Source organism: Sceloporus undulatus, chromosome 3 (assembly GCF_019175285.1).
Source record: "Sceloporus undulatus isolate JIND9_A2432 ecotype Alabama chromosome 3, SceUnd_v1.1, whole genome shotgun sequence".
Classification (NCBI taxonomy): domain Eukaryota; kingdom Metazoa; phylum Chordata; class Lepidosauria; order Squamata; family Phrynosomatidae; genus Sceloporus; species Sceloporus undulatus.
The window spans coordinates 85,393,342-85,419,021 of NC_056524.1; the positions used below are offsets into that span (position 1 = coordinate 85,393,342).

A 25,680-nucleotide genomic window follows, 5' to 3' on the forward strand; every position below is an offset into this window, starting at 1 on the left:
CTCAGTGCTAGGGAATCCTAGGGATTGTATTTCATTGTGGCACAGGAGTTCTGGGACATAGAAGACTAAATGTCTCACAAAAATACAATTCCCAGAATTCCCTAGTATTGATCCGGGGACAGTTAAAGTGGTTTCAAACTGGATTTTTCTGGAGTGTGTTTTGGACCTTTGGGAACTTTTCACATTATATACTTATGGCATTATGATTCCACTTTAACTGCCATGGCAATATCCTATGGGATCATGACATTTGCAGTTTAGGAAGGGGTATTTAGAATTCATGGCAAAAAAGGTCTAGCGCCTTGTGAAACTGCAATCTCAAGATTACATAGAATGGTGCCATGGAAGTTAAAGTAGAATCATATTGCTGTAATGGTGTATGCTGCAGAACCCCCTGCATTGAAAGATTCATTGTGCCTTCTTTATGTTTTCAACCCCTTCTTTATCTTTTTACTCTGCTACATAAAGCTTTTTTAAAAATTAATTAGGCATTTGGGCTACTGAGCTGTGTAGGACGTGTTTATTTATTTATTTGCTGTATAACTTCATATGGAAATCTCTTGTCTTTTTAAAAATTACTTTGTTTGCTTAAATTCTTTAAGTTACCTTGAATATTCTTTGACAGGCAGAAATATAGGATAAATTCTATTCACAAACAAATAACACATCATACATAACACGGTAGTCTACTTTCTTTTCTGAAATATCTAAACATTCCTCCCTTATTCTTTACAGTCAATGATTACAAACCAAAATGCTTCATAAAGGCAAACATCTATAAAAAAGGAAAAAAGAGATTTAACTGTATCTGGATCAATTTCCAAACTATCTTCCCACAACCAAGCACTTAAGAGAGACCAAAAACCAGTATGCAGAGGGATCTTGTAGCACCTTTGAGACTAGTTGAGCAAAAGCAGTTATATCAAAAGTTTTTGCAGACTCAGGGACTCAACAGACTGCCCCTTTGGAGCGGCCTGCAGTTGCCCGTTTCCTCGCTGGATCGGGGCCACAGCAACTACACACCAGGGCCTCGATCTGGGCTTTCCGTGGTACAGAAAGAAGCTGCAAAAAGTGGAAAGGCCAGATTGGGGCGCAGAAAGGGTGTCCTAGCTACTGGCGTGGCTTTTCATTGCTTCTTCGGCACAGCGCATGTACACACTGCGTTGAATATGTGCCATGACACCACCCGCCATCTGGTCAGGTGTGGGGGCAGAGTCGGAGTGACCGGTGTGCGGTCACCATGTCCCCACTCTGCTCCAAGGCCGGCATTTAGTGCATGTCCCACCTAGCTTTATTATGTATCTAGAGAATAGAAGCCAAAAGTGGGATCTGCTACACAGCAGTTTTTATAACAATGATCAGATAAGGGAAATTGTGTTCAGAATACAACATGAGCATAATAAATCAAACTGGCTGTTCAGTAATGGATTCAAGATGGCAGACAAAGAAGCGATGAACTTGGAGGCAATATACACACCAAGACCTGTTACTGATTATAATAGAGGCAACCAATGGGACAAGACTGCTTTTGTCACTGTTGCTGAAAATATTCTAGTATCAAGTGCAGCCTTCAAATGGAAAGTGACAAGACCACCTCAGGCAATAGATTTTAGCTGCTACTATACAAGACCACAAAATTATCCCTTGTTATGAGAGGAAATAGTCATTATTTATGGGCTAATTTTGGACCAAATACTAAACTACAGGAAAACCAGTCTTGTTTCACCATAGCTCATTGATGCTATTCTTTTATCTTGTCCTTTTTGTTCTCCCCTATCTACATATCAGCACAGTCTGATCTGTGGTCTGTGTGGAAAAATAAGACTTTACATTCTTGCTATATGGAACTTAAGAATCTGGTTCATTTTTAATTTAATTCCATTTTTGCACAGATAGTTCATAGTACAAGTGAATATACATCTGGTAGTAAATAATAATTTTTCTCATGTTATTTCAGCTTAAAATGTCACTGATAAAGAGCTGTTATGATCATCTTTAGTAGTCTATAGCATTTCCTGTTTTAAGTTATAAAATAACATCCTTCTGATTAAGATTATAGAGCTAATTGATGGTAATTTTTTTCCCTGAAGCTATGCAAGAATACGGGCATATACATAAAAAGCCAAAAATTCAGAATCACTCAAAAATTGCACATGTATCAGTTTTCAAAGCAGTGACATGAAATGTATTCCCTTTTCCAGGATAAGTGTGTACATATGGTTTTATGTCAGCACTCTGAAAGTAATCTGGGCATAATGAAACTATGATGAGATAATGCCAAGCATGTTAGTCCAATTCCAGGGAGGAAAAACAGTCCTAATATTTGCTTTAGTGAAAAGGCATATATAGAAGAATAAGCTGTAAAATATTTTTCTTGAAGCAAAGAATTGTATTTACCTATAGTTGGAGGAAAAACAATTTCTACTTATTCCAAAAATTGTCAGAAACATGGATAGTATAAATTATATTTCAGTAAACAAAAGATACTACAGACACCCCACACACTCAGTTGGAAGAAACACCTTTGGAAGACAATGGCAGGATCTCACATTAAAAGAGTATCCAATATTCAAAGGCAAATTCTATAATATGAAGAATAAAAGAAAATACAGTATACCTGTCTAAAAAATGTGATTCACAATACAAAAAAAACTTCCAACATCACATTTTAAAGGAGAACTATCATAATTTCACATTTTGGGGACTCTGGATACCTAAAGAATTGGAAAGAATTGATTGTATTTCTATGTTGTTATGCAGAACTTGAAAAGCAAAATAACTGCTGGTCTCACAGAAGTACTGCATATAAGTTTTAGAGTTACATTATATAAATTATAAAATAAATTATAGCATATCATGAGTGCATGAACTTATGGGCAATACTTATAAGAAGCTTATAAAATGTTGCAATGAAATGTTGAAATGATTTCTAATTTAACAATAGAAACAAAAAATTGAAATAGGCAATAAGGAAATCTCTCTATATGCAAATACTAGCTAGCTGGGTTGTAAAGAAAAGAAAACCCAATTAAACAGAAAAATATAGTAAGAGGGAACACAGATTTATAATGTTTTCCCGTCTAGATCAAAGCTGCTTAAAACTAGTACATTTATGCACTTATGGAACAGAACTTCTGGACCAAAGTGTATTGCGAATGTGTTCATCTTAAATATTACTAGACTGGTATACTGTCAATACACTGTATAAAATCAATAGTTATTAATACAGTGTCTCCTTACCACCACTGTTCTGTTAACACCTGTTCATATTTTATTTTTATTGATTATACAAACAGTTAACTGAACCTGAATATATAGCCAATTATTTTCTCGTCATGCTTCAGAAATAAATTATATACTGATAATCCTCTTGGACCTGTACTTCTGTTGGTTTTTAGCTAGTAAATCCAAAAGAGTTGGAACTTTCCATGGTACATCCCCTCCTGATTCCATCTTTTTTCTTCCTGTTTGTAATATTTAAATTAGGCATCCACCTGGATATCATTTAGAGTTTCCAAATTAGTTTTTATTACTATAATCACAGAAATGGATTACTTTCTTTTCCATCCATACTCCTGTCAGATGGCAGTGAAAACTCTTAAGGGATTGTTGATGAAACTGGACAATAGTAGCATAAAGAAGCTAGGTGGAGTCATTGGTACTGAGAACAAAATAACTAATAGAGTTCATTCTTCTTTAGGACCATACAAGCACTGGACTTAGGAACATACAAGCACCATGTACTCCAGAATCCTATTACTAAGGGGATGAAGTAGATAGAAGTTAATTTGCTTTCTAAAAAACAAAAACAAAACAGCAAGAACAACACAAAAATCATGTTGCTTGCCTCACATGAAGCTGGGGAAGCCAACAATCTGAATCAATAAGCACTTATGTACCGTATTAAATAAATCAGTCCAATTCATATTTCTAAAAAGTAAATTATAATTACATCATTAATGCAAAACAAATTAACTTCCTGGCCAATGATCCAACTACCCAGCTGCAAAGCCTCTGTCAATTGATCATATTGAATTAATCTTGATGGTCCTTAACACTTAGAATATTTTCTCTGCTTGCTTCTTAAAATTCTTCAGGCTATTTCTTATTTCAGGCATTGTACACAGTCTATGATTTGTATACATCAGTCAATAGTTCTAGAATACCCCCAGTAGCATACATATTGTGCAAAGTTCTCTAGTAACATTTTTATTATTGCAAATGGCATTCTAAACAAAGAAAGCTAAAAGTTTCAGTGTTTGTGCCAATTATATTACAGAGTACTCTAATATTAAAAATTCAGAAATGCACCTTTTAAAAAAATCAGCTGATCATTTCCTGACCAATTCTTATCTTTTCCCTCTTGTTTTTAATCACCCATAGTTCTGCTATTCTGTTTCCAATAAAAACATTGCAACAATTTTTCTATTTTTTTTAGTTCCAATACTGCCATAGAAATTTTATTTTTCTTTCTTGACCCGCATCTTATTTACATTAAGCATCTTGTTCATTTCCTAATGGCTGTCAGAATAGATGATATATCTTTAAGATAAATCAAAATTCTACAAAACATTTGGTAATACATCTCTTTTGTTTGCATTTTTAGGTAACAAATGCTACAAGACCCTTTAAATACCATTGAATATCCATTATAAGCATATCAAGATCTGAAGAGCTAAGCACATTACTAAACATTATTGCAAATTTCCACCATTTCAGGAAATAGTTTATATAACCAGCAAGTTATTGCTGCCTACTATGTCACAGAATCCCAGAATAACATAGGATGAAATCGGTAGCACTGATTCTGCTCTAATGAGTTTACAGTCTGCAGCAAAAGGGGAAAAATACATATTTTAAGGAGTTAAAAACCTGAAGATACAATTTTTAAAAAAAAATCCAGATAACTGTCAGGAGAAGAAAAACACCCTTGGCATGAAACAAAATTTTACATTAGAACAGTTTTGGTTATCTCCTAAAGGGTATTTCTGGAAGAAGAGAAATACAAAAGGAGAAGTGAATTAGGAAAGGATTAGGAATAGCCAATGTAATCATGAAAGGAATAATGTTTTCAAAAGATTATGTTATGACATATGACACAGAGGAAACAATAGACAATGGTACACAAAATGGCCTCTAGCTACAGTGATGTCACTGAGGCAAACACAAGATTAAGAATAAAGGGCCATCCCATATAGCAGTACAGAAGGAAGACAGACTGGGAGCAAACTAAGTGTATCAAGTAGAGTCAGATTTAGAAAACATTTAGAAGGCATCAAAACCTATATGGAATCTTTTAAATGACAGAGAAGAATGCTATTAAAATAATTAAAAAATTGTTGCATAAATATGCATGATGAAAATAAGCAAACCAGGGACCTGCCATGGCTCAATTAATATAAATTGTTTTACCTGCCTTTTGGAAATAGAAATAAAAACATTATCAACATACTCAGAACAGATAAGAAACGTTACTTCTAATTAGTACCATTATTTATAACAAAATGTTCTTTCAACAGGTTAATCAGGATTATTTCTACATCATGCAATGCAGGTGGCAGCATGATGTTTAGAAACCCTTCCCTGTCATGAATGGCACTGAGGACACAAAAGTAGGCATAGGTTTGTAAACTTACTCCCAAATGTGCTAAGGATCATGGTCTAGTCAGACTAACCTCTTTCTTTAGTGAAAATATCATCCATAAATCATACAACTGTTATCCATTCAATAAAGCTGAATCTAAACATGTATCCAAATTTAGGATGAAAAAAGACCACTGCAATACAAACATGTAGTTAAACATGTCATAATTTTTTAAAAAATTTCCTTGATAATTTTATACAAAAGTTAATAATATGCAGTGTCCTTTGTGCTGAATCTGACTGCCCCAAAACACAGCTAGAATAAAGATTTTGTTCACACAATTTATGGCTTTTGTTTTGGATGACAGTTTTGATTAACTGCATACATCTTACCAGCCCTTCACTTGGTTTGATGTTTGCTAGCTGGATCACTTCCAGGTGAGCAGATTGAGACACAAGAGGATCAGATGAGAGCGAGATTATGTGGTCACAGACACCAGAAAGAGTTTTACACTAGAAATAAAAAACACGTACATTTTCCATTAGAGACAAGAAACCTGAAAAATAGTAATACAGCAAACAGTCATCATATAAAACCTTTTAAAAGGTAACATTTCTTTTATGTTCAGATGAAAGGCTGACATTAAAGGCTGACACAGAGCTAATGGGTTTCATTCTGTGAAGACTTAGTTTGAAAGTAATAATCCTTTATTTCCTTCTAGAAATATTACACAATTATACCAACATACTTTATTTTCTAATATTAGAAAATCAGTTTTACAAGACAAGCTGGTTTTTGAACAGTAGACAGGACTGGGTAATGGGTCCTAAATGCTGTCAACATTTCCGTATAGGTTCTTGTTTCCAGAGATATGTCATATAAGAAAGAAATCCTGAAGGGGGCATATACTTTTCCAGATAGCTATCTATTTATGTAATCAATTTGAGCAGATCTCATGGTACATATTTTCAAGCTGCTATCCAAAAGTTGCTATCCCACACACACACACAAACACACAACTTGTATCATCCTAACTCAACCTGTAATACAGTAGGACTATTACTTCCCACAACTTGGAAACAATGTTTTTAGCCTGAGTTAATAGAAACAGTTTCCAAAACAAGGGAAGTAGTAGTCCCCCTGTATTCTGTGCTAGTCAGGCCTCATTTGCAGTACTGCATTTGGTTCTGGGTGCCTCATTTTCAGGATAAAGACAAGTTGGAGCAGATACAGAGAAGAGCAATGTGGGTGATAAAGAGATATGAAACCAATTGTCTAGAAAAACTGGTGAGGTCTACCTCTCTGAATGTTTTCAAGAAGAGGCTGGACAACTACCTCTTAGAGATGCATTAACTGGAGATTAAGCATTGAGCAGGGGGTTGGATTTGATGGCCCATGAAACCTCTTCCAACTCTATATTTCTATTATTCCAATGAAGAGACTTGGAATGGTTGACTGAAGTGCAAAAGATGCTACTTAAGTTCTGCAGTGCACACTTGTCTCCAAATATTGATTCACTTTTGTGTGTGGTACACAGCCTCCAGCTTGAAGCTAGTAGTTCTGAGCCTTTTCTGACATAATATTTTTGTTAGGTTAAAACAAGAGACTGGACTAAAAGCATAAGGCTGTATACACAATTGGGCTCTTACTCCTTGCCTCTCTCCTTCCCACTTTCCATGTCCCTGCCAACAGTATACTACTGGGCAGAGAGTGCTGCAATGAAACAGGAAGAACCACTTTAAATCAGATGGAAGTCCTTTGTGTGGACTTCCACACAAGGGCTGCTCACATAACTTTGGATCCTCCAAAAGATGGTAGTTCTCATGTCAGTGCAGCAGTGAAACTGCTCCAAGCTTTAGTCAAATTTTCCTACTTAAGAATTAAGAGGATATATACAGTTTAGCAGCGTATGCTACAAAAGAATTGCAAAGCAATCCAGTCTCTATTACAAAGTTAAGTGGTCCAGCAAGCAGAAGCAGAGATGCTCCAGAGGAAAACATTCTTCATCAATAATACACATACACACACACACACACACACACACACACACACACACAGAGAGAGAGAGAGAGAGAGAGAGAGAGAGAGAGAAGTGTACTTCTTTCATTGCTCACTCCATTTAGAGGAATAGTTTTAAGTATGAAAAATTAATTTGAAGCCCTATTTCATTACCTATCATGCAAAATATACTTTTATGCATTCCGAAGATGTATTAGAATCAAGGCAAATTGTCCATGCATCGAAACAAAATAGATTATATTTAAATATGCAATAAGCCAGGACACATTTGGAGTATCATTATCAGTGTTCCATGAAGTCATGCTGGCCACATGTCCACTGGAGTAGTCCTTGAACAACGCTGGCTCTTTGGCTTAGTAACAGCGATGAACACTACCCCCTACACTCGGTTATGACTAGACATTCATGTCAAGGGACTACCTTTACCTCTACTTAATTAAAATGAATACATCTCTCTCACCTATTAGCATGCAAAAAAAAAAAAAGTACAAGACTATGTTAACACCATAGGATGGACATCTAGTTAAGAAGAGGTATTTTGCTTTGATGACTCTGACAATAAGCTGATTTGAGCACCAGATCCAGTGAATCATTAATCCACTCGAGGCTGAAAAGCATTATGAGGTATTTGTAGATGCAACAGACTTTTGATTACCAGCTTTAAGTCCAGTAAATGGAAAATGAGTGTGCTTTCTATACTGCTTAACTTCACTCCTCTGTGGCAGAATTACTCATCTGCTCTGCCAAGACTCTAGAGCACTTTTTCCATCTTTAATCTTTATATTCTGTATTGCAAGCCCATTATAGGACACTGCACAGATAGGACCGATGTTGAAATATTAAAGAAATGCTGGATTTTTTCAAATTTAATTTATATTTGTGCAAATCAAGGCTCTTCCTGTATTGGGAATATGACAAGAACAATAATTTTCTGCAATTCCAAAGACTGATATTGGAATATTCCTGATTAGTTTATCCTGCACCTGTCAAATAGACCTCATGCTAGAGAACGCCGGTCAGGATCTTTGAGGTCAGTTAACATGAAGAAAACAGTGAATACATAATTAACAATTCTACATCCACTAACCAGTTTATTTTACATTATCTGTAATCAATACAGACAGTTGTATCCTCATATCTACATTTCATTTCCCCTTTCATGCCTAGGTATCAGTCTTTTTAGAATTTATGTTGCTTGACCCTCAGGATTAGATTTCCTACTGTGCGTAGGAAAACAAAGGAAGATGAAAGACAAGAAGAAAGATGGTGAAAACAGGTAGAAAGTGATCCAATACACATTGTCTTTGTGTTTAAAGTCTAGTGTGTCCTTAATGCCAGGAGAAAGTTATAGAACACATTGGCAATGAGATTAAAAGTATACAATAGAGACGGCTGCAACAAGTTATTTGGGCATATTTAGGAGGACTTCTATTAAACGTTGTTGTCACTTAAAGAATAACAAGGGCCTGTATCTTTCTGCTAAATCATAGAATCATAGAGTTGGAAGGGCCATCTAGTCCAACCCGCTGTCATGCAGGAAATCTCAATCAAAGCATCCCCGACGGATGGCCATCCAACCTCCAAAGAAGGAGACTCCACCACACTCTGAGGAAGTGTGTTCCACTGTCAAACAGCTCTTACTGTCAGGAAGTTCCTCCTAATGTTGAGGTGGAATCTCTTTTCCTGTACCTTGCATCCATTGCTCCGGGTCCTAGTTTCTGGAGCAGCAGAAAACAAGCTAGCTCCCTCCTCAATGTGACATCCCTTCAAGTATTTAAACAGGGCTATCATATCATCTCTTAACCTTCTCTTCTCCATGCTAAACATACCCAGCTCCCTAAGTCATTCCTCATAGGGCATGGTTTCCAGGCTCTTCACCATTTTAGTCACTCTCCTTTGGACACGCTCCAATTTCTCAACATCCTTTTTAAATTGTGGTGCCCAGAACTGGACACAATATTCTAGGTGGGGCCTGATCAGAGCAGAATAGAGTGGCACTATTACTTTCCATGATCTAGACACTATACTTCTATTGATGCAGCCTAAAATTGCATTGGCCTTGTTAGCTGCCACATCGCACTGTTGACTCATGTTCAATTTGTGATCAACTTGGACTCCCAGATCCCTTTCACACATAGTCTCGTTCAGCCAGGTGTCACCCATACTATACTGTATCTGTGCATTTCATTTTTCTGCCCTAAGCGCAATACCTTACAATTCTCCACGTTGAAATTAATTTTGTTAGCTTTGGCCCAACTTTCTAATCTATTCAGGTCATTCTGAATTTTGATCCTGTCCTCTGGGGTATTAGCTACTCCTCCTAATTTGGTATCATCTGCAAATTTGATAAGTATGCCTGCCCCCAATTCTTTCATCCAAGTCATTGATAAAGATGTTGAATAGCACTGGGCTCAAATCAGAGCCCTGTGGGACCCCACTGGTCACTTCTCTCCAGGATGAAAAGGAGCCATTGTTGAGCACCCTTTGGATTTGGCCTGTCAACCAATTACAAATCCATGTAACCCTTACTTTGTCTAGCCCACATTTCACTAGCTTGTTTGCAAGAATGTCATGGGGAACCCTGTCAAAGGCCTTACTGAAATCAAGGTATACTATATCTACAGTATTCCCTTCATCTACCAAGCTGCTAATTTTGTAAAAAAAAAAAGAGATTAGGTTTGTCTGGCATGACTTCTTTCTCTGAAACCCATGTTGACTTTTTGTGATTATGGCATTGCTTTCTAGATGTTCACAGACTTTCTGTTTAATGATCTGCTCTAGAATCTTTCCTGGTATAGATGTCAGACTTACTGGACGATAATTGTTGGGATCTTCTTTTTCTCCTTTTTGAAGATGGGGACAACGTTTGCCCTCCTCCAGTCTGCTGGGACTTCTCCTGTTCTCCAGGAGTTCTCAAAGATTATTGCCAATAGCTCCGATATTACATTAGCCAGTTCTTTTAATATTCTTGGATGTAGTTCGTCTGGTTCTGGAAACTTCTATTCATTTAGATTAACCAGGTATTCCTGTACTATCTCTTTATTTATTGTGTGCTGAAATTCCCCTATTCTGTCCTCTGCACCATTATCCTCAGGTTGAGCACCCTTTGCCTTTTCTGAGAAGACTGAAGCAAAGAAAGTGTTGAGTAAATCTGCCTTTTCTCTGTCTTCTGTTAGCACTTTGCCGTCTTCTCCATGCTAGTGGCCTACCATTTCCTTCATCTTCCTTTTGCTGTGGACATATCCAAAGAAGCCCTTTTTCATGTTCGTAACCTCTCTAGCAAGCCTGAGTTCATTCTGTGCTTTAGCTTTTCTGACTTGACCTCTACACATGCTAGCTATTTGTTTGAATTCCCCTTTGATGATTTCCCCATTTTTCTATTTCTTATACATGTTCTATTTAAAAGTTAGGTCAGCTGAAAGTTCCTTAGTCATCCATCCTGGTTTTGTGAGACATCTCTCATTTTTCTTCCTCATTGGAACTGTTTGAAATTGTGCCGTCAGTATCTCCCTTTTAAGAAACTCCCATCTATCTTGAACTCCTTTCTCTTTTCATATTCCTGACCATAGGATCACTCCCCCCCCCCCCCCCCAGTATTTCTCTAAGTTTACTAAAATCAGCTTTCCCAAAGTCTAAATGCTACTGGCAATTAAACAAACAGTGTGTGTATGGAGGGGGGATTCTGATACTGTTTTGATATTCACCTAGTAGTTCTGAATAAATGATCATTAGAAAGCTTAGAAAGCTTAGAAAAGTAGGCAGCTGTCCAAAACACTACAAAATGACCCTAATCTCATTCTACATACAGACAAGGCAAAGGTTATTCAGAGAACCTGTATAAAACAACAGCAAAAGCTTCCCTGGATTTTAAAAAAGAATTCAGAATTGAAGCCAACTTAAGTAGGACGGCATGAAAAGTAACACAATAATTTACCCCAACAAGCAACTCTTCTGGGAGAAGAACAAAAAGAAATCTACATACATCAGATTTGCAAAAGAATGCCCAAAGTGTAGCATGTCATCTCTGAAATGTTGTTGTTGTTGTGTGCCTTCATGTCAGACTTATGGCGACCTTAAGGAAAACTGTTCATGGGGCTTTCTAGGGCTGAGATATGACTCACCCAAGGTCACCCAGTGGGTTTATGTGGCTGAGTGGGGAATCAAACCCCGATCTTCTGGGGCATAGTTCAGTGCTCAAACCACTACAACATGCTGGCTCTCTCCTAGAAATGCTACAAAAATGAAAACATTTAGCTCTTGTAGGCCAAAATCTAAAATCTTCCATGATCTTTGACTCAATGGAGAAAAGAGTCAAAATAAGAGTAAACAGCAAAAGACACATCCTCAGTGGAGAAGGACAATCAGCTTATAGTCCTGCATTAACTCATTATAAATGTGTATCTCAGATGAATTTGAAGCCCTGGTGTTAAAGGGCCTAGGAGCATACAAACCTACTTGACCCATACATTTTGCATAAGTAATTGTGCTTTATCATATGTCAGACTGGCAGGTACCAGGACAGGGCTTTTGTTGGTTGGCTGGCAAAGCCAATGTGGAATTCTCTCCCTGGACAACAGCTGTCCCCAACATCAATCTGCAGTCCATGGCAACCGACTACACAGACTTTATTAGCCTTTCTTTAGACTTTCATCCTTTGGAAGGTTTCTTCTACATACTTTTTTGTTTGTTTACTTCTGTAAAACCTTGAAATTCTCCTAAGCTTGCTGATACCACCCTCTGGTAAGAAGGTGGTGGTATTTTAGCTACGTAAGGGTTGGTATTGGAGAACTGCATTTGCTGTTAATATATATTTATACAATACAAATGCTACTCACCACATGAAGAATTTTGTTCTCTGTTTCATATACTGTGCAGTCCTAAAACACACAAAATTAACAGAGATTAATTTAAGTAAATAAAATACCATATATTAAAGCTAAATTTACAAGTGGGAGAGTGAATTCTATATTTAAAGGCATTTCTTATGAATTTTGATCATAACTCCTTTTCCTCTATAGCCATAAACATGTAACAGTAATGCTGACAATTCCTCCCCATAAACATATCTCACTGAATGAATCTTCCCCTCTGATCTGCTTTATCATTCTAAAATGTCATTCAGTTCCCTGCTGTTGTTGCTTTAAAAACAGAGGTCATTTATTCTCTGTATATTGCACCTTCAAATAATTTCCCCTCTACTGAAGTATTTTTTTGTAGGAATCAAATGCAGAGAGGTGGCACTGGGGAAAGCCACAGTGGTAGTTCTACATGAGATGTGTATTTCACCTTTGTTACAGAATCTGTTTGCTAGAATAGATTGTGAAAAAATATCCTATTTCACAAGAAAAGTTCTGATTGGAAGAGGAAATTTCAGTACTTTTTAAAAAAGTTTTCTCTCTGTTTTTTTGGTTATATATACCAGAATATTAAACTATGCTAAACTCTTTGCTTTGCAGTCTTCCCAATGCCAAAATAACAATGACAATTATTTTGACCATGACCTTTTAAATATGTATTCAAAACTATATAAAAAGGGGGAGGGAGTAGCATGGCTCTCATTTGTATATGCAAAAAATTTTTCAGCACCTATATATTCACTTAAGCACCACTGAATGAAATGGGAATGTGTTTCTAAGTAAACATGCATAGCATTGCACTGTTAAATGCAAACCTCAGTGATCTCTATCATTCAACAGCCCGCTTAATAGCTTTAATTCTGCATCACACACATGCTGCAAAAGAAGTAGGGGATTTATATAGACAGGACTGTGAATATCCAAGTCATTTAAAATTAATAAATAATGACATAAATGGTTGAATAGATTGTTCGATAGCTTTCAAATTACTTAATATGTATGGAAAATAGGGCAATGTCCTAAGAACCAAAATTATATAGCATTGTTATTAATACTTATAGCTCACTTTTTACCATACAAATCCTGATAACATATCATAAAAATTATCATTTAGAACTAGTATAGTATTCACTATTTCTAAGCAAAATAGTTCTAGCAGAAGCCTAGTTTTATACTACATATTGGGTATTCTTGATGGTTCTGCTGTACACATGCATGAACTTTTTTAAAAAATTGTCCATTAAATAATCTTCAGTCTATATATCAGGTGTATATGAAGCATAAATGAATTTCATATTTACACTTGGATCTGATCTCAAAAATATCTAATTATGTATATAAAAATATTCAAAAATCATACAAAATCCAAAATCCAAAACACTTTTACTCCCAAGCTTTTTGGTAAGAGATACTCAGTCTTTTATAAAAGAGGGACATATAATTCATGTATTGTATGTACAACTGCATATACAATTGTACAGTATACAATATATATTCATGTATATGCAATTGGGAACTATTTGCAAAGAGCTCAGGCAAGGATGCATTCTATCATCCTACTTGTTTAACTTGTATACAGAAAATATCATATAAAGAGCGGGTTTAGATTCAGAAGAAGGAAGAGTGAAGATATAAGAAAGGAACATCAACAACCTAAGATTTGTGGGTAACACATAGGCCCAGGGAACCCCTTCCTCCCTGCCCTGGTTTACTCATGTGTAAAGCCATGCTGGGTAGAGAGGTGAGGGTGTGCCCTTTTGGCCCTGTCCTCAGAAACCCTGCCCCCCCCCCCCGGCACTGGATGATATCCTGGTGTGGGACATCATTGAGAGCAGTTAACAGAAATAAACTGTTTTTGCCATTTTGCTTCTATTGGTCTTGGCCATTAAAGTGTGTACTTGTTATGAAATGGACACTATGAACTGTGTTCTTTCCCATTGTGTTTGAAATTCTTCTAACTTTCAGCTCAATCAGAGCTGTTCAACTGTTGTAGACTCTCCCTTCTACTTTTCAAACTTTTGTTAAAGAACTTTTATTTCCAAATTGCTCTACACTTAATTGTGGTATAATGCATCTGAAGAATCAATATTAATGCTTGTAACTATGGGAACTACATCCATTCAAATAAAATTAAATAACTTGCTGGTATAAATTGGGCAGTGCTGAATAAAAAACAAAACAGTCATTCACATTACCCAGTAATGGGGGAGAAAAGTACATTACATTGACAAAATTGTACTGCTTTAAATCTAGAGTAGAATCATCATAATTTCAGCCATTGTGGAAATGCTATGACTTCTAGTAATAACTTTTAAGTTTAATCCTCTGTGGTTTGGCGATTTTGTCTGCAAATTAGATTTTCATTACTAATGAATAACGAACTGAATTCTCAGATTACGCCTAATATGGTGGGGGATATGGGAGTGGAAGAAAACATTATGGTTATCAGAAGATCTCTCTCCTCACAGCAATGGCAGCTCAAAAGAGTGGGTCAGTTTGTTTACACAATGTCTAAATGTAAATTAAACAAGTGTGTTGTGATTATACTGTAAGCCTGTGCAACGACGGCTATTACATGACAGACTCTGAAAAATGCAAGAAACTGATTGAATATTCCTCAGACCAAGTAAATTTATTCTGATTGCTCTGAGAAGCTTTAAATCCCAACATTTTTAAAAAGCTGACAGCAGAGAGAAACTTCAGTCAGAGAATTGAGTTAGACGCCTTGAATCCCATTTTGGGAGAAAGGCGAGATATAAATCAAATACATACATAAATGGGTAGTGGGTTGCTTGAAGGTAGATGTGACAAAGACAGATGTACAGCTGCAAGGACACTGGATACATGTTATAAGATAAGTGAAACACTTTGAATTTGGTTATGGTGAATTCAGGGCATTTGACCAAGGTTTGTTGTGGGGCTTTTTAAAGATCCCTGAGAGGCTTATGACAGCAACTGTTTTTAGAAACTGACACTGAGTAATTCCTGAAATCACCCACACTGTCCAACAACAGCCCCTTCTCTAAAATATTGCCTTTTTAATGAATATTCCATGCCTTACTTTAGATGAGTGGGATACAGAAACCATTAAAGAATTGGTGTATTAGGAATGAATCAAATTAAGACACCCTGGCATATAGTGGGAGGGAATTCCATAGACTAGCAGGATTGTCAGTCCTCTCCTCCGAAGAGAAAAATGTTTAGTAAAACAAAAGAAGTTGTTTCCCCACATGAGCATTCAACAAAACTCTTCTTGCTATAGTCTGAGCCAGATAAAGTGTCCAGAGAGTCTTCAGAGGCTGCCGCATCTATACTACTGCAATGATCTAATCTGGATGTAAACCAAGCTAGGTCAACATGGGCAAATTTGACCGTCCTATGGACAGATGCATCTTGAGCACAGGCCAAATTGATCACAAATATACCCTGCCAGGGCCTCTGCATAAGCGTGGAAAAAGAAAGCAGCCCTTGAGAGTTTTTGGAGAGGAATGCAGCCACTGCCAAAATAGGCTGAATCATTATTCCAGGTGGGATAATTTCCTGATCAGAAGCACTTCAGTTATCAGATCTAATCAACCCATCATTTTCTTTAATATCTGACTAGGAACACAAAATGGAAACACAAGATGCTGCTTTATACTGTAATGTCCATGTCTCTCCCACAATCTAATCAGGCCCTGTTCTCCCTCACCCTTCTTTCCCCTCCTTTCTTCTCTTTTTCCTTTTAAATTTATATTTTATTTATAACAACATTTCATCAATTTCCCCCTCTTTCCCCTGTTTGATTTTTAACACCTTTTCCTGATGAAAAGGCCAGTGGCACTTTGAAAGCGTGCATCATGTATTTTGTTCATTTTGGGTGGCCCAATAAAGGTATAGCTGTTTTGTGGGGTTTGGACATTATTGTACTTGGTATATGGCCAATGCAGCTATCCCTAGATAAGCTTTCTGTATCATATGATATATCACTAGTATAAACCACAGCATCTACAAGAAAGTGGAAAATGTATATGAAACACATAGAATTAGAACTCTTATTTAAGATTTTCTTTGAAAATACAAGTCGTTCTTAATATCTGTAATTTTTGTATTTTTTTAATGTTTCAAACATTACAATTGCTTATGAATCAAATGAAGTTTATTTAAATAATGACTCTGATAGTTTCTATTCATAATCACAGGGAAGAAGCATGTGGCCACAAAGACTCTCACTGCCACTGTCTGAAGAATCCGAAGCAGCTCAACCTCACATTTTTTTTAAAAGTACAGTATTTTCAGACATCACAGTTACATAGCAAAGTTTGTACATGTGATACACTGAACACTAAAATATGCTCCTCAGTTGCCATGGAAATATAAATAAATAAATAAATAAATAAATGATCAAATCTAACCTTAACATTATTTATCACTCTTAGTACAAAGGAATCAAAAACATATGAACCTCAAAAGTGTGATCAGAATAGTTCAGCTTTTTGTGCTTTCCCTTAAGCTGTCTTGTCCTGGGAAACATATCCCTGGAACTAGAAATTTATACATCTTCCACATTTTTAGGCCTGTAATTAATAACCCCAATATAATATAAAATAGAAGGCAGAGATACAGGTAGAACACCTTGTACAGTATTCATAATTATTCAGCCATCAGAGAAAATAACCTCTTTACTCACAACTGTTACAATTATTCTAATTTTATGATAGCCTAATATGGTTTGCTCACAACAGCAACTACTAACAATGCTTAAGGAACACATACCAAGCTAACATTTTTTCAGACTATGCATAATGGAGGGGTGCCCACTGGGACAAAAATGACACATTTTTGGTTCCACCAAGTAATTTGTATGTGTTGCTGAGAACCCACTTGAATAAATACATAATGGCGGTATTGGAATTTTTATTATACAGGGTTAATTGAAACTGTAGGGATGGTGATTCATTCAGGGAAACTGCAGAGATGGAAGGTCATGAAATGTGCCCTTTCCAGTCTTCTGCTCTCTTCAAATTCAAAATACTTGTTTCTATTTCTAATTTTTAAAAAATGGAACACTTTCTCCATTGGACACTTTATTGCCTGCAAAATAAGAGAGAATTCAATAGCTCTAGCCAGGAAACCTTTTTAGGAGACTAAACCTGACACACAGAGTCAATAACATTTGTTTGTGTAGACATGAACAACCATTACAAGCAATCGACTATGGTAGCTAGGCAGCGTCTCATTTCGAAGAATTATTCTCTCTGAGGCTTGTGCCCCATATTTTCATGCTATAAAACCCAATTAAGCATATACTTGGGTTTCTCTTATCTGCATCAGTTTCAGTCAGACATAAAAGGGTAAATGAAGAACACCTAGGAATTTATTTTTTTCAAATACAAATGTGCTAATATAGACCTTAGGAAGACAGTCATATTCTGTTTCAAATAGGCATCCAATTTACTTCCGTTGTGAACTATGAGGCTGTACAGACCGGCGTTATACGCCAGCCTCAGGGCAGAGTGTCCACACGATGCACATGTCAATGCTACCCTGATGCTATTGTCATGCCGTGCACCTGACTGTACAGTGGGCAGTATAATGGCGCTCCTTTGGCATTGCATCCAGAAGATGTAGTGCCAAAAGGAGTGCCAGAAAGTTCCACCACAGCAGCAAAGATGCCCTTTCCATGGCGCAAGAAGGAGCCACTTATGTGGCTCCTTTTTGCACCACAGAAATGCCAGATCGAGAGCCTCAGTATGTAGGTGCCGCGACCCTGATCTGGTGCTGGAAGGGGCTGTCTGCTCAACCCCTACATTATCAGAGTACTACTTATAACTTTTCTTCAAATATTTTCCCTATTTATCAACATATTACTTAATATTAAAAGCAGTGGTGTATTTAATTTGCATATGATATTTGCTAGAGAGCTCTCTCTGTTAACCACGGGGGACCATGCATGCATAGGTAAAACAGAGAAACTTTGTACTGAATGGTAGGTGCCATTCCTCTCAGACAGTGGTTTTACTAGTGCTAGAACCAGAAATTAATATTCATAGAGGAGGATAAAGAGGCAAAATACATTTCTGGAAGCTTTAACCCACAAATTTTTGAGAACAAAAAATACAGGTGGAATGTTACTTGCTTAATTTATGGTTTTCACTAACACTCCTCCTGCTTACTATGAGGGAAGAAGAATGTATTTTCCTTCCTAAAGGGCCAGAAGGATACCAACTGTAGAATTTTATAGCTAAGAAGCTGGAAAGGACATGTGGCTACATGGAAAGACACTTGAAGAACACCCGAGTCTCTGTCCTCAGAAGCAGCTTTGAGAAGAGCAAATCCTTCCCTGAGATTTCTAAGTCTGATCAAGCACATATGGGAAAACAGATATTTCAGCCTGGAAATAAGTTGTATTGGGTTTTATAGGTTATAAGCATAATTTTTAATTGCATACAGAAACAGCACAGTAGTGAGAGTAGTTTGCTCTCTTTAGCTGGCACAAGCCTACAGTCTGATAGCAGGATTTCAGCTAAAATTTCAGAACAGTTTTCAAAGGTGCATATATACTACATTACAATAATTAAAATGGGATTAAAATATTTCCTGGAAAAGATGCAGTTGGTACAGAAGCTTTTATTGTGCTCTCACATGCTCAGCCACCACCCAAACCTGGGTACTCAGGTTCAGGAGTACATCCAAACTGCAAATCTGAATTTTTGGGCATGGGAGGTGACCTGTTTAGATCCCTAATCCTTGACCATGGTCTATGATGGGGAATAACTGTTATGTCTGGATTAAACTACAGTTTCTTTACTATCATCCAGTCCTTTACTGTTATTTATAACAGCTTTCTTTGTTTTTTTAAAATTGCATTTCCCCCACATTTACACACACACACACACACACCAGGATACAAGGAGGCTGACATCACTAAAACCAAATTTAAATGCAAAGTTCAGGGGGAGTTGGATGCCATCAACATGCCAATGGCACCAAACCTCAAGGCTCAGATAACTGCCTGGATGAGTCACCAGCATCTTAAACATATTATGGCCAAAACAATGCTACTTGTCTTTCCATTTAAGCCGTCTTCACAATATCTTTTTTCAGTTACTGTGAATGACACTGTTATTCAACCTGTGGGAATGAAGCCCATAGTCTGGGCTTTTTGTTTGATTCTTCTTTATTGTTTGCTCCATAGATCCAGGTGACTGCCAAGTCATGTAGATTTTTTTCTCTATAATCTTGCCAAAATTAGACCTTTTCTTACTGTCTCAACGGCCAAGACATTAGTCCATGTGCTGGTGGTCTCGTGCCTGGATTATTGCAATTCACTCTTGATGGGTCTTCCTCAATCCCACCTTGGCCCTTTAATTTCTGTGTAACACCTGGCGGCCAGGATCATTTTCTCTGCCCATCATTTCGATCATATTATCCTCTTATTGTTATCCCTTCATTGGCTCCCTATTCCTTTCTGAATCCGTTACCAACTTCTTTTGTTGACTTTTAAAACTCTTAATGGACTGGCTCCCTCTTACTTGTCAGTGCTCGTCTCTTCCTATCACTCTCCCTATGCATTACAATCTTATGACACCGGTCTCCTAACTCAACCGAGGTTCTTCTCCCCTGCTCGAATTCACCCATTCTCACATGCTGTTCCCCATGCTTGGAATCTTCTCCCACCCAACTGAGAATTATTACTTCCTTGGCCAATTTTAAGGTAGAGTTGAAAAGAACTTTCTTTAGGGAGGCATTCCATATCACTGAATTAGTCATGATGTTTATATTTGATTATGCGCTTGCTGTTTTATTTTAGAGATGTTTTAATTTTGTAATATTGATATTTTAGACTGTATGCCATTTGGAAGTTTTTTATTCTTATTTCATTTTGATTTCTGCTATGTAAAGCACTGTGCAAATCCTATAGCTATAAATAAATGAACAACAACTTATCCTAGTACTATCCTAGTAGTTTCAGCGATATGTTAAATATGTATAATGGAGCTCCAAAAGGCCAACACCCAAGCCTCAAATAGATATTACTCTTCAAAAAGGACCAGAGCCCTGATAAAACAGTGCATCCAAAGTCCCATCCCCAGAAAAGTGGTTCAGAAAGATGTCCTGGTCAGAAACAAAATACAGGAGCACACTCTCCATGGCCAGTTTTCTCATGAATTGTTTGACAAGATGACCTAGATGGCTGTGTAGCTTCTTGATCCTTGTCAATAGCAAAGTATCCCTTCCTATCTATGCATTGTGCTAGTGTTTACTGCATATTTCTTCCTTCTTCACTACTTTTTTTCTGCCTCTCCCATGCTTCTCCCATGAGCAGCTATCTTTAGATTGTAGTAATACATAAATGCATAACATATATATTTTAAAGAAGACGTACTGGAATGCATTACAAAGAATGCCATGAATTTTAACCCACTAGACATTAAATTTATATATGGAAAAGGATGAAAAGATGCTTACACTAAACCTAATTACAAAATATTAGGTGAAGTATCTAACAGATAGGTGAAGATGCCTACACAACTATCCCCTGGGGCAATATTAATTTCCTCCCTGGAATATAAGAAGGTACTAATAAGCATTGTAAGTCAAACAAATGCAAAAAATCTACTGGAAGACTTAACTCTGGTATAAAAGGGTTTTGAATATATATATTTATATATATAGTTATGAAAAAATCTTGACTGTACACATAATTTGTTACATAACCTATGAAAAGGTTCTTGTTGCCAGGGAGACAGACCTAGGACAAACAGTTCTATGCACAATGCTTACAGCAAAATGGAAACCAATCAGATTTTAATATATACTCCATTTCAAAGATCCAGCTAGAAAATGCAAACACAAGCTCCTTTCCTCCAGCCAAAGCAGTACAAGAACATGGGCTTGGGAAAGAGCACAATTAAAAAGGAAATCCCCAACTTCCCAAAATCTTAACCAACAGTATATCACAAAAAATAGACAAGGCTTTTAGAACAAGTCACCATGTTTGTGGAATCAACATAGTCTCAGCATTCATATTCAAAGTGTGTGTGCGTGTGTGTGCGTGCGTGCGCTGAAGGCAGGAGACAGAAAAGGAATGATTTCTAGATCAGTCCTGTTGATTTTCCTTCATGTCAAGCAGACATGAATCTGGAATCTGTTTGACATGAAGGAAAATCAACAGGACTGATGTAGAAATAATTCCTTCTCTGTCTCCTGCCTTCATCACACACACAAAGCCTCTCAATAACATGTTGTTAGGAAGCCATAGTACATTTTCTCAGCTGAACACCAGAATCTAGCGCACTGTGGCGTCACAATGGCGCCACAGAAAGAACCCGCTTTTTGCTTGTTCTTTTTGCTGCGCGAGGGAGCCACGCTGTTTCTCCGCTATGGCTCCTTCGTGCAGCAAAACAAGGCATGGATAGACAACCCTTTTTGGGCAGTCTGTATCCTGCCTGTGATCCACAAATCCAGAACTATTTGTCATGCATACAGCAAGCTGATTATCCAGGAAATCTATGGAGGGGATATACTACCATCTATTTAAATGTACATCTTCAAACACAAATGCACACATGAATTCTTGCCAAATTACTGTTAGCATTTAAGTATTTTATCATCCAGCAAAGTACAGTAATCATAATAAACAATCCTTCAGGTTAACTATGTATTAAATCTCACATGCTATATAGAAAAAGAGGGTAGCTTCCTTGAAACCTTCAAAATGAAAATTATTGCTGCAGTACAGTAGACTCACAACACTACTAAATATAAACAACAAATACACAGAAATATAAACAATATAAATATAAATTTATGAACTAAATATAAACAACAAATACAAAAAATAAGGGAGAAGACAATTATTTGGGTCTACGGGGCACTGTAAAAATTGTGTTACAGATTCTTTGCACTATTATAAATTATAAAGTACAGCCATCCCTCCATATTTGCGGCTTTGATATTTGCGGATTTGATTATTCACGGATTTCATTAATATGTTCTCTCTAGGACTGTCTAGGTCCTCCAGTGCAACTCTGTGGTCAACTTTAACTAAAAGTTGCACTGAAAGACCATTTGTAGCTACTCCAGTGCCATTCTATGGTCAGTGTATGTTGGACATTGACCACAGAGTTGCACTGGAGGACCTAGAGAGGTGTCCTCTCAGGTAAAAACAGTGTTTTTGTTATTTGCATTTTTTTCATATTCACGGGGATCTTGTTCCCCTAACCCTAGCGAATATGGAGGGACAACTGTATTATAAATTATAAAATATTATAAAATATTATAAATTTATATACAGTATAAAGTATTATAAATTCATGTTCAGATAAATCTGAGAAAAATATATAGGAAATATGTCCTCACTGAGAAAGTGTGAGTTTTACAGGTGAAAAGGCAATCGTGCACACTTGCCAAAGGACACTGAGTAAAAATGAAACTCCTTCAATGAAACACAAATTAAAGCAGCTTATTTATTTCAGTTTCAGCCCCATTTATTTTATTAGATCTAAAGCAGCTTTTATGCAGGTGTAACTATTTCTCCTTTATGTAAGGTGAAAGCAATGGTGGATATTAGTTTATTTTCCACTATAGAAAAATAACAAAAAATGAAGTGTTCCAAAATTAGGAATTTGCACTATGTAGACAGATTTGTCATTACATAAACAGAAATGTTTCAACTATAAAGGATACCTGTCTTTGAAATCTTTACACAGCGTATATTTTTTCAAAAATTAAGTGCAAAAGGACATGAGTATGGTCTCGTACCTGCTGTACAATCGTTGTTAATTCAAGACAGAGCTGTATGACATTATTTCTTGTTACAGAATAATCTGTCACAGCAGCAAAAGGTGATCTGAAAAAAGAAAATAATAAAATGTAATTTAAAAATAGTTACTTTACTGCAGTCTTTAAACACAAGCTACTTTAGTAATAGTCTGTTATATAAACCAATATGCTACAGAGAGGTTCAACTGCAAATAATGACAATAGAGACTTTGTCCTTCATAGGTCCTAGTAACCCTTTGGTTGCTCGTGATAAAGGTATTACACACTGTTGTTTTTAGGTTTCCAAACAGAACAACAAAGCTATCTATATTTTTAGTATAATTTGGAAAACACTACCGTATATATTCTCAACTATAAGTTGAGAAATATATGCCCCAGAATGGACTCCAAAATCATGGGTTGACTAAACTTAGGGGACACGCTAAGAGACACGCTGAGCCAAAGAGCCACGGAAAAGCCGCAGCGGTGGCTAGTGAGCTGTTTGTGATGCAAAAAGAAGCCGCGGAGCTGCCAGGTTGGGGACATGGTGTGCGGTTGCTGCGTCCCCAACCCAGGGCTTTCAGGGCAGTGCAGCGCCACCTTTTAGCAGCAGTGTTCTGAACCCCTAAGATTAGCGACATCCACTGATATTAAGTTTAGAGACACCCATTGACATTAAGTTTAGATATAGTGATTTCATGACAAACTAGTGAGATTCACTGTAGCATGGAAAGGGATGAATCAAACTTTTTCCATTTAAAAGCAGAACAGCAAATGCATTGACTATTATACCTTCAAAACCTCCACAGTTGGAAGGCTACCTAATTCAGCAATTTGCACACTTAGATGGCAGTCATGTCATCTATCAGCAGCCCAACTGATAATTTTACCTGTGCTCTGCAAGCAGCCATCCTGGACCGTAGATATTGTTTGTTCCCCATATCTCTCCAACACACAAATGCACATGTTGCTATTGGAAACATTTTATAGACCCCCCCCCCCCCCCGTTTTTCAAAAATTCCTTGAGATTGTGTGTCCTTCTGCATATCAGACAGTGATATGCAAGTCTTTTTGTCACTGCTTTTTGGGTCTGGGCAGTATCACCTTTGCTATATAAACAGAAAGACTGTTGCAGTTTTGAAGCAGAAGGCCTTCATTAGCAGTAGAGGCTTTGGATTGGTTCTGCAAAGACCAACACTGTTCATAGAGGGTGCCTAAGCAGTCCTTTTAAATACTATATTCTGGTGACACATTTATATTCAATAAGGATATTCTAGGATGATTAGGGATACCAGCTACATTTGCAGTGCTTTATTTTTGTAGACAATTTACTGAAATATATGACATTAAACACAGTCAATCACAGTGGATTATTTTGGAAACTATTCTCAACAACAGGTTTATATACAATTTCAGACTGCAACCTTCCATAAGAAATACATGGTTGGTTTAAGATTGCAGAAACTGCATTTCAAGAAAATGTGGAAGGCATTGAAATTGTACGCAAATATTTCATTAATATAGATGCAAGCAAACGCCAAAAGTAATGCAATACAAGTAACAACTTTACACGTGACATGTTACTTTGAGGGTAAGCTGGTAAAGATATTCCTTCCGACAAGAATGAAGCAACCAGTAATGTTGTTTCTGTGTTTTTTTAAAGGGTATGTCGTTACTATTAGCTTTGGGGCACAGTACAAGGTGTTGGTTATTACCTATAAAGCCCTACATGGCCTGGGTCCAGTATACTTGAAGGAACACCTCCTCCCTTACAATCCTTCCCTTTTCCTCCGGGAAAAACCTTTTACAATCTAGAAAGACCAGACTGGCGGTGACCTCCTGGAAGTCCTTCTCTGTCACCACTTCAAAAACTTGGAATGATCTGCCAGAAGAGATTAGCCAATTATCCTTGCTCGAGGCTTTCAAAAAGGTGACAAAAACCTTTCTTTTCCGGCAGGCCTTCCCCAATTGATAATGTCCAGAACCAACTGAATCCCCCTCCTTTTATTATTTTTCTTATTTGTAGTTTGTTTATTAATTTTGTCATATTGTTATGTATTTTAACCATGTTTTATTGTTTAATTTTATACTTGGGAGGGAGGGTTGGGCCGGGATCTTGTGGGGCTTGTTGTTTTTATTGTTGTATATTATATAAATTTTGCTGTTACCCGCCTCGATCCTCAAAACGGAAGAGGCAGGATATAATATTTATTATTATTATTATTATTATTATTATTACTCTTTTTTCTTTTTTTTAAAAGGACAAATGACAACTGAAGCCAATTAACTGTTGGTGTGGTTGGAGAAGTGGCTTACATGGGCCAGGAGTGGACCTGAGTGAATGTCTTGCTCACCCCTTGTTCTGAGCCCATCGCTTTGTCAGTCAACAAGGCCACTTCTGATTGACTAGACCTCCCAGTACATACCACAGCCTAAGAGAAGAGTGTGGGCTTCAAACAAAGACAAAACTCCCAT

At 37.0% G+C, this 25,680-nt stretch overlaps 1 protein-coding gene across 1 annotated transcript in view; it reads right to left on the reverse strand.

The window, feature by feature from the left end:
* CNKSR2 (connector enhancer of kinase suppressor of Ras 2) overlaps positions 1-25,680 on the reverse strand; it is a 196,879-nt gene that overhangs the window by 134,181 nt on the left and 37,018 nt on the right. Inside the window, 3 exon segments of the mRNA XM_042457023.1 lie at positions 5,977-6,096; positions 12,439-12,480; positions 23,206-23,293. Of these exon segments, the coding sequence (XP_042312957.1) occupies positions 5,977-6,096; positions 12,439-12,480; positions 23,206-23,293 (250 nt within the window).